This window comes from Spermophilus citellus, assembly GCF_964194105.1.
Source record: "Spermophilus citellus genome assembly, chromosome: 17".
Taxonomy (NCBI): domain Eukaryota; kingdom Metazoa; phylum Chordata; class Mammalia; order Rodentia; family Sciuridae; genus Spermophilus; species Spermophilus citellus.
In genome coordinates, this window is record NC_138199.1 from 55,996,107 (window position 1) to 56,005,715 (window position 9,609).

Genomic DNA, 9,609 nt, shown 5'->3' on the forward strand with positions numbered 1-9,609 from the left:
TGTATTTTACATGTACAGTGTCTCTCAGTTTAGACCAGCTACATTCCCTGTGGTGTTGCCATGTGTAGCTTGTGGCTGCCATGTTGGATAACAGGTCTTGACCTTGGGTGTTCCTTCCTAGATACCTATCCTATACCCTGCTCCTCTAGGGTGGGAAAGAGAGAATGGAAATCTAGATAAACCTGGACTGTCTTCAGATGACAGTAGGAGGAGCTGGGGAGGGGAGTGGTAGACAGTCTCTGGGGAGTGTCCTAGGCCAGATAATTACTGGGAAGGGAAGAATGAAACTGTGCCTATTAACCTTCAGGCTCAGGTCTTTCCTCCTGAGTGGTAGGTAGGCAGGGCCAGAAAAATGCTCCTAAGCCCAGGGTGCTCCAAGTCCCTCATTAATCAAGATACTTCATTCTGGATCCAAGTTGTCTTTTCCTCACCTCCTCCAGGAAGCCTTCTGAGATACAGTGTAGGAACTGACTTAATGGCTCCCTTTCTTGAGGAAGCTATTTATAAACCAAATCCACATCCTTACCCCCACCCTCCAACCCTCTAATGTCCCATGGATATGTGATGAGCACCTACTTTGTACCTGCATATAGAGTAGTGAATAAAATAAATGAGGCCCACCCTACAGAATAGATAAGTTGGTGAAGACAGAAAGACAGTAAATAAACTAAAAGCAACGAGGTCTGGTGGCTCATGCCTGAAATTCCAGCAGCTTGGGCTGAGGCAGGAAGATCATGAGTTCAAAGTCAGCTTCAGCAACAGCGAGGTGCTAAGCAACTCAGTGAGACCCTGTCTCTAAATAAAGTACAAAATAGGGCTGGGGATGTGGCTCAGTGGTTGAACGCCCTGGTACAACCCCCCCAAAAAAAAAAAAAAAAAACTTAAAGCAAAGCAAGTAAGGTCATTGCAGAGAGCGATAAGGGAAGAAAGACCATTCAAGAGTTCTCCGTGCCAACCTGGTGCTGATGTCAACAGAAAGTGAACCAGAAAAGATCTGATATTGTCCACTCAACCCCACCTCTGTACAGATGGGTACACTAAGGCCAGTAGACTAGGAATGGCTTGGTCAAGGTCACATAAGTTGGTGGCCAAGCCAGGTCTTATCCTTTTGTTGCTTTGTGGGTTATTTTCTGGGGTGCTGCTGGTCAGATTGGTGGTTCTATTTCTCTCCATTGGGTTGGGAGAGCTCCAGAGAAATGTGTAAGCAGTTTTGCCTTCTCTCTAAGGATAAGCATCTGGAATGGAACATAATAGATGATTTTATAAAAACAAACACAACTCAAAGCAGAAAACCTTACTTTTGACAAGTTTTCAAAAGTCAGCTGTCATCTCTACCCTCCTCCAAGGAACATTCCACCAGATTTACTAGGGGCTGCAAACAAGATAAAGCCTTCTGCCTCTCCACCTCTCTATCTCCCTACCTCCCCCACTCTACTGAGGACAGGCATACACCCAGGACTAACCCAGGAGCTGGAATGAATCAGAGAGATCATGCCCTGAACATCCCAGAGTGGACCAGGAACCTGATCTTTGGAGCTTCTGCTTCCTGTTCCAGGAGTCCATGAGCTAAAGCAGTTGGTGGGGACCCCTACCAGAGGGGGCAGGGGATTGTCCTAGGAGTGGTTCAGGGCTTTCACAGCCATCCTCCTTCTCCCTCTTCCCTTCTGAGCCTGCACTCCTTGTGTCAGCTCCACTCCCTCCCTGAACCAAGTCCTGGGAATTTATTTCAGGACTTGTTTCGCCCACTCTCTCTGACTTCTGTGACAAGCTCAGAGCTAGGGAGTCCTCACCATCTGCCTACCTCCACCACCAGCCAGGAAGCTCCCAGTGGTACTCAATCCCTTGGCTGGGAAAGTGAGCCCAAGCTTGCTCCCCAGTCAAGCAAATCCTCTACAAGTTGCTGGTGATTTTACTTCTTACCTCCCCAAAAGCAAGGGCACTATGGTGCCTATCCCACCGCATACACACAGCTCACTGTAAAGAGGCTTCGGCATCAGCCAATGGGGAGTGAGGAAGCTCTGTTTAACTTTAGGCTCCTGTCAGACCTTCTCACACAAACACATAAACTTTAGCAATATCAATGAAAGCTTTAAATATGTAAACCTTTGACGCAACAATTACTCTTCTAGGACTTTATCTTATAGGAAGTTGTCTCTAAGTGTACAAAGAAATATGTGCAAGAAGATTCATGCTTCATCCACTCTGAATTCAAAAGAGGATTTAATTAATAAATGATGATACATTATCACAACAGAATCTCATGTGGTCGGGCTGGGATTGTGGCTCAGCAGTAGAGAGCTTGCCTCGCACGGGCAGGACCTGGGTTCGATCCTCAGCACCACATAAAAATAAAGGCATTGTTTTGTGTCCATCTACACCCCAAAAATAAATAAATATTAAAAAAAAAAGAATCTCATGTGGTCATCAAAAAGCAGTAGAGTGCTCATCTAACACATGAGAGGCACTGGGTTCAATCCTCAGCACCATATAAAAATAAATACATGTCCAACTGCAACTAAAAATATATATTCATAAAAAACCACAAAAGAAAAATCTACATGTCCTGTCAGTGAATCATATTCAAGATATAAATGAAAAAAGCAAGACTGTACAAAAGTACATCTTATATAATCCTATGTGTGTTATTATAGACATTCCTTTTTTGTATATGAAGAGAAAAAAAGTATCTGGAAAGATATATAAAAACCTGTTCACAGTGGCTAGTTCTGAAGTTTAGATTAAGGGGTCTCTCCATTTTCTTTTCTCTTTTTTTTCTCCAGAGGCACAAAGATTTATTTAGGAAAGGAGATACACATTCAAGAGAGAATGCTGGTCATCTTAAGGGTAAGAAGCTTTTGGGATGAAACAAGGAATACATCTCCAGAGGGAGAGACTTATTTTCCCATTTTCTGATTTTACATTTCTTTCACAATAAAGACCTACAGTTTTTGTAAATAAAGGGAACAGGACAATTAAAAAAAATAGGAGTAGGGCCAAGGGCAGAACTTAGTGATAGAGAACATTCCTCCTAGTATGTAGAAGTCATGGGTTCAATCCTCAGCACCAAAATAAATAACTTTTTAAAAATTTTAAAGGACTTAAGAATGAGTACCCTTGTCCTCTTCTAATTCAGCCAGGGTAGGAAGTCCAATGATATCCACCCACAAACTCCCTAGCAGATGGTCTTGGAAATGAAGCATGGCCAGACAGCCCACCCCTTCCAGCCAATGCTGGCCTGAGCCTCTCTTTCTGCCTCCACTGTTCTCCTTCCACAGCCTATTAGCTCCCTTTTAAAACAGAACCATTCTGGGGCTGGAGATGTGGCTCAAGCCATAGCGAGTTCGCCTGGCATGTGTGCGGGCCCAGGTTCGATCCTCAGCACCACATACAAACAAAGATGTTGTGTCCACCGAATACTAAAAAGTAAATACTAAAAAAATTCTCTCTCTCTTTAAAAACAAACAAACAAAAATAAATAAAAATAAAAATAAAACAACCATTCTGGAGAATAGGCGTAAGAAAGACATGAAAGACATGAATGATACACAGTCGGTATGAAAGGAGGGTGGGAACTTCTGGGCAGATTTGAGGCCAGAGCCCTGTTGGGCTGCAGAGATAAAGCTCCCACTCTCCAGGAAGGGAGTAGGGGAACCCAAGGTTGACCCTTAATCTAATCAATGAGAGGGAAGAGGGAGGGAGGGAGCAATCAGAGCTCGGAAATGCTGGACTTGTCTCCTCCTGTCGCCTGTCCTGGGAGAACAAAGAACTGGCCTGGGAGCAAGGATCTGGATGTACCACTAAGTAGCTGTGTGTCCTGTTCATGTCACTGCTGACTCTGAATCTAGAGACCTCTTCCTTTCCTCTTTCTTCTCTCCTCCTTGAGCTTGGGCAGCAAAGGGAAGACTGGAAGGAGCATGAGAAAGAGGGGAACCGCTGCTACCTTTTCCCTTAGGTAGAGGGACTCCAGCAAGGGATGGCATTCATAGAAAATTCCTTCCACCTGGATTTTATGTTCAAATCTGCAAGGAAATGGGGAGGAGCCGAGGGGCCTGTTCTGAAGGGAATTCCAATTTGGCCTGCAGGTTTCCTTCAATTCCATAGTCATCGAGCTCCTGTCACCACTCCTGGCCCCCCAGAAACTCTCCTCAGCATTCATATCAGAGACTATTAAAAGAGGAAGCTGGGACAAGGGAACTACAACCTTTCCCCAACCCTGCCCCTTGGTTGGACCAGGATTCCTAGCTGCCCTGGGGCTGGGGCATGGGGAAGAAGATTCTAGTTCTAACCAGATTGGAAGGGGAGATGGTTGGCATAGCCAGTACCAGAAGCTGACACCTTGGAGGCCCCTCTGCTAGGAATGGGAGAATACATCTGCATGTCTTTCATCCATATCAAGAACAAGAGCCCTTGGTTCCCTGTTGACCATAAATGAGAAAGAAAAAAAAAATGTATACATATCCCTGAAGATTTTGAGACAAAGGAACAGAATTGGAGAGGTGGGGGAAGATCTTCCAGCAGGACCGATCTTTCTTGCCACATCCTTCCCAGCCTGCACCAGGGCCTTGTACTGTTCCTGGGCTAGAAGGCTCTGCCCCAGAGGCTGGGAGAGATTAGTCACAGGTGTATATCAGGGAGGCCAGGTAGCACAAGTCCCTGGCAGAACTAGCCCAGTAGCTGGTCAAGCAGTACCCAGTGCTGACGCACACTTGAGCACCCTTCTGGATCAATGCACATTCACCCCCATCCTGCCAACTAGAGTTCTGGAGTGGGGGATCTAAATGGGCCCAGATTCAGCAGCAAAGCTCAGCTTCTGGCAGTCCTATGTGGGAAGAAGCAAATTCTCAGGAAGTCTCCCTTACAACAGAGAGATTGCCAGCACCTTTCCCCCCTCCCCAGCCCTTTTATCTGATTCTGGAACAGAAACTGAATGTACCTTAGGGATCAATCACGTTTGCACAAAGGGTGGGAATAAGAAGGAGAATGGGGGGGGGGGCACCCTGGGATCCCATGTTTGCACAAAGGGTGGGGGCAAGACAGGGGATAGGGGCTGGGGGACTGGAAAGAAATGCTCAGATTTTAATCACCACTCCCACCCAAAAGGATTAGCAGAAGCTAATTGTTTTGCATTATCAGAAACAGCTGGCCCTAGGGCTGATGAGAGGGGACCAACCCCTCACCCATAAATCTCATCAGGGACACTCAGGTACTGGCAACATTAGCATTTTATCCTTACTATCACTAACATTGGTGACCTGTCTTCTCCCTTTCTGTTTCAGAGGGTAGGAGGTGGGGGATGGACAGCTATGGCTCCTTTCATGAGAACTACCTTTCCCATAACTGGAAGACTCAGGCTTACTCATTGGGCCAGCCCAGGCCTCCCCAGCACCAGCAGTGCTGTCACTGCCAGTGAGCTGCAGTCAGCAGGATTAAGCACACTGAGGTGGCTTAAGGCCAAGGAGGAATTACTTTCCATTATCACTGTTTATCTTCCTGGGGGGAAAAAAAAAGTCAGACTCTGACTACTGGGGAAACAAGGAAGATGGGGAGGCAATGGTTCTTCCAGGAGGAATCCCAAGGTTAAGAACCTAAGACCTGCTCCAACTGGCAAAATTTGAAATCAAATCTACAAGGGGCAGCTGGTATCAGGAGCAAGCAGCAGAGGATAAGAGGAGGGGAGGAAAGAGAAAGAAATAAGGCGTGATCCCCTAAAACTACAGAAATCAGACCAATAATAGGTGCAGAGTTTTTCAATTACCTACTTAACTTTTTCCATCCCTCCCATTAGTGTGTAATCTAATTTTTATCAGTGCTTACTTTACCAATTCAGCTGTGAGATCAGCCTCCACCCCATATAGAAATCCTGAACTCTCCCTGGAGCTAGATAAAGAGAGGAAAATGCCAGACCAAGATAAGAACTAGAGGCATCAATCTTTAATAACTTACAGACAAATGCTAAAAAATAGTTAATAATAATACAGAGAACACACATGGCTTGTAAAAAGGGTTGTGGATCTACAAATGTGAGGGAGAGATCTTGGTATTTTCACACAGACACAAAAAATAAAGACTATTATGACTGGCATTTCTATAAAAGCAGCTGGGGAAGGGGGAATGGGAAGATAGTTCTCATTCATCCTAAATGCATTCTCAGAACTTTCTACCCCCCATAAAATACATCCAAACAATAAGCTAGAGAAGGAAAACAAGAAACAAGCTCGAGGTAGAGTCAGCATTTACATTTGTCTCCAATCTTGCAGCCCCTACTTCTCCAGAGGAGAGAATAAAGGAGATATGTGCAACAACATCCCCTCTCCCATCGCGTCCCCTAGTGTGGCACCAAAACAGGACCCCCTTGATCCTTCATTAAGGTGAACAGATCCTGCAACTGGGCTGACCAAGAGGTCACAGGCCCTGCCTGGCTATCCAAGTGCACAGACCCCTAGTACATGGGGAGGAACAGCCTCAGGTCACCGTCTCTTCTTGCTTGCCCGGGCCACCTTCTTCCTCTTAAGGATCATCTCATACAAGCGCTCAAGGCCTGGCTGCAAGCCCAGCCCATCCACAGCACTGCAGCCCTGCACGTGGGTGAGCGTGGCAGCTGCCAGCTCACGGACTGCCAGCCTCTTCTCCACCTCTGCTGCGCTGAGTGCCCCAGGCTGGTCCTGCTTGTTGGCCAGCACCAGGACGGGAACCCCCTGGTTGTCTGAAGCCCGACTGATTCGATGCAACTCCACCTTGGCCTCTTCTAGTCGCTCAGTCTCTGCAGCATCTACTACAAACACCAGCCCATCTGTCCGGCGGGTGTAGGAGCGCCAAAGTGGTCGAAGCTTCTCCTGACCCCCAACATCCCATACTTGGAAGGTGATTCCGCGGGAGCCCCCCAAGGGCACCCGGATCTTCTCAGTGTTGAAACCTTTTGTGGGGGCGGTCTGAACAAACTCCTTGAACTTGAGGCGGTAAAGGAGGGAGGTTTTTCCTGCTGAGTCCAGCCCGATGACTACAACATGCAGGGCCTGGAAGTGGGGCAAGAAGGAGGCGGTGGGCGCCATCTCAGTCAAATGGTTCCCCATTCTGAACTAAGGGGCAGGTCAGAACTAAGGAGTAAGTCTCGGCTCTCAGTTGAAGGAGGAGGCCTTGAAACTGCAGGCCAGGGGAAGCACAGCTGGGTTATCTAAACAGGGAAAGGTCATGGGAGGGGAAGAAGAAAAAAAAAGACATTTAGCAATTAACACACAACTTGCAACTTCTTGATCCTTTCCTTAACCCACCCTTTTGAAAATTCCTTTCATTTACTTATACATTTTTTTTAAGCAACTGTAGATGTAACAGGGGTGTGCCCCACTCCCTAGGGGCCCTAGGAGAGGCGATGAAACCCAGAGAAAACCTCAGGTCCCAGGATACTCAGGTGAGGGGTGAGGACTAGATATCATGGAAGGTCGGCTTCCAAACCTTTTCCCAAGCTTGTAGCAGGGAAGCAGCTGGGTGACCTCCAATCCCCAGCCGAGAATCCTCGCGGAAAAGGAAAACTCGGGAAGTGCCCCCAAAATAAGTTCGCGTGCGAGCGCTCCCTGAGACGGGAAACGGAGTCCTGCTAGCACACGCCTTTCGCGTCCCGGAGCCCCAAGCTCGCCCCTTTTTCGCTGTGACCCTCCTGTTCACCAACCATTCTCTGTTCACCACAAGCCATTCTCGACCACTAACACCAGCTCCCCGGAGCCCGCTGAGGGCTGCCTCTGCACAGCCAAAGCACCTCTTTACCTTCAGCTCTCTCCCTGTGCCTTTCTGGGCCAGTCACGGATGCAACCACAACACCTTCCTACCAACAGCCAGCTCAACGCCACCGCGGATTCTGCGGCGCTGGCCTGGGTCTTCGCCTTAAAAACCCTTACGTGACGTCACGAGGCGCGGGCCAATCAGCGGCCCCGCGACAGCGGGACAAGGCGTGGAGATCCGCGGGTTGCCGCGGTGAAGGCAGGGTGATGAACGTTTGCTCAATCTGTGACCGTTTTATTTGATATTTTCTACCACATTCTCATGTTTGAAATTAAACTCACGGGGTTCAGGATGTAGCTTGCTTTATTGAGCACTTTCCTGGCGTGGGCGAGGCCCTGGGTTCAATCCCACCACCACTGCCCGCCACCCACGGAAAAAAACTGGAATTAAACCCAGGATTAATCGGGTTCGAAGGTGAGAGGCGAAAAGGAATGCGGCACCGCCTGACTCGAGGGAAGGGAAGGGAATGTCTTAATACTCGCAATACCATCACATCCTCTTCCCCAGGCAGTTACACTACGTGTACTCTCCTTCATCCAGAGGGTCTCCTCAGAGATGCCAAAGATGTCTATCTTTCCTGATTCCGTTTTCAAACTAGTGCTAAACCCATTACCCCCATAGATCCTCATAATAGTTGGTTAAGGATTCTTGTCTGTATTAAAACACACACACACACACACACACACACCAAAAAAACACCTCTGAAGGTTAAACGTCTTTAAGGTCATGCATGGCACCAATAGCTAGTATGTGGATGAGCCCTCACCACTTGACTATCCAGCCTCTCCCATTGGAAAGCTGTAGGGCTAGGCATCCTCAGCAGAAGTCCCTCCCTGTTGCTCTAGAGTTCAGTCCAGTCGCAAGCCCTCAAGGTTCTCCCTTGTTTAAATAGACTTTTTGGCCTCATATTGTGCCTCTGCAGGAACCAGAAAGGCTATGGGAATATAGAGACCTCAAAGGGCTTACACTCTTAATAATAAGACAGGAAGGACTGACCACCGACAGGAAAGGCAGTGACAGGATAGGAGAGCACATGTATGGGCCTTAGAAAGTAGTGAGCTAAGCATTTATAGGACTTCAAAAGAGGGAAAGTGTCAACTGGAAGCTTTTGGAAAGATTTCAAGATATTCATTGTTCCTGTTTAGGACCAATTAGGAGGGCCACAGGACTAGGTAGCATCACACCAACCACTGCAGTCTGCTACAGCCTGGAAGCCTTGAATAAGGGATGTCACAAAGAGGCAGTGTGACCAAAAGGACAACAGTGATTATCTGCGGGGAAATAGGTAGAACTGGGGAGCGAGGTGAAAGCAAAGAAATCAAAGCAGGATGATATTTTCAGTTTTACATCAAGACTGGATTCTTTTATTATATAATTCAATATTAGGGTTTGTGTAAATGTGACTTTAGTGGGTTTTTTCCCCCCAGAATTATCCTTATCACCTTTTACTTTTTCAGAAAAAAATGTATGCATTTCTGGAACCATAAATAATGTTAACACAGACATTTATAAAATGTGAAGGAGGATTTCACCGGAAGTTCGGCAATTTTTTTTATAATATTTGGCATTGCAGCCATGAGTAGGTCATAAATGACATTTCTCTAATTAAAAAGAAAAAACAGAATATAAAGTGTTGTTTTGTTGTTGGTGGTGATGGTGGTTTATTGGTTTGTTCTTTAATTTGGTACTGGAGACTGAACTCAGGGATACTTTACCCCTGAGCTACATCCTCAGTCCTTTTTATTTTTTATTTTTTAATTTTGAGACAGGGTCTTGCTAAAATGCTTAAAGTCTCATTAAATTGTCCAAGCTGGCCTCTAATTTGTGATCCTCCTG

The 9,609-nt window shown here is 46.7% G+C and overlaps 1 protein-coding gene across 1 annotated transcript; it reads right to left on the reverse strand.

The window, feature by feature from the left end:
• Positions 1 to 5,922: 5,922 nt before the first annotated feature.
• Positions 5,923 to 7,853, reverse strand: ARL4D (ARF like GTPase 4D). The gene is made up of 2 exons (XM_081271827.1): positions 7,759 to 7,853; positions 5,923 to 7,171 (listed from the first exon to the last, which is right to left on the reverse strand). The coding sequence occupies exon 2, from the start codon at positions 7,068 to 7,070 to the stop codon at positions 6,468 to 6,470; it is 603 nt and encodes a 200-aa protein (XP_081127953.1). The 5' UTR covers positions 7,071 to 7,171; positions 7,759 to 7,853; the 3' UTR covers positions 5,923 to 6,467.
• Between the last annotated feature and the right edge of the window lie 1,756 nt (positions 7,854 to 9,609).

Excerpts from the sequence above, each read along its gene's own strand:
- ARL4D (XM_081271827.1), bottom strand. The coding sequence starts at position 7,070 with ATGGGGAACCATTTGACTGAGATGGCGCCCACCGCCTCCTTCTTGCCC.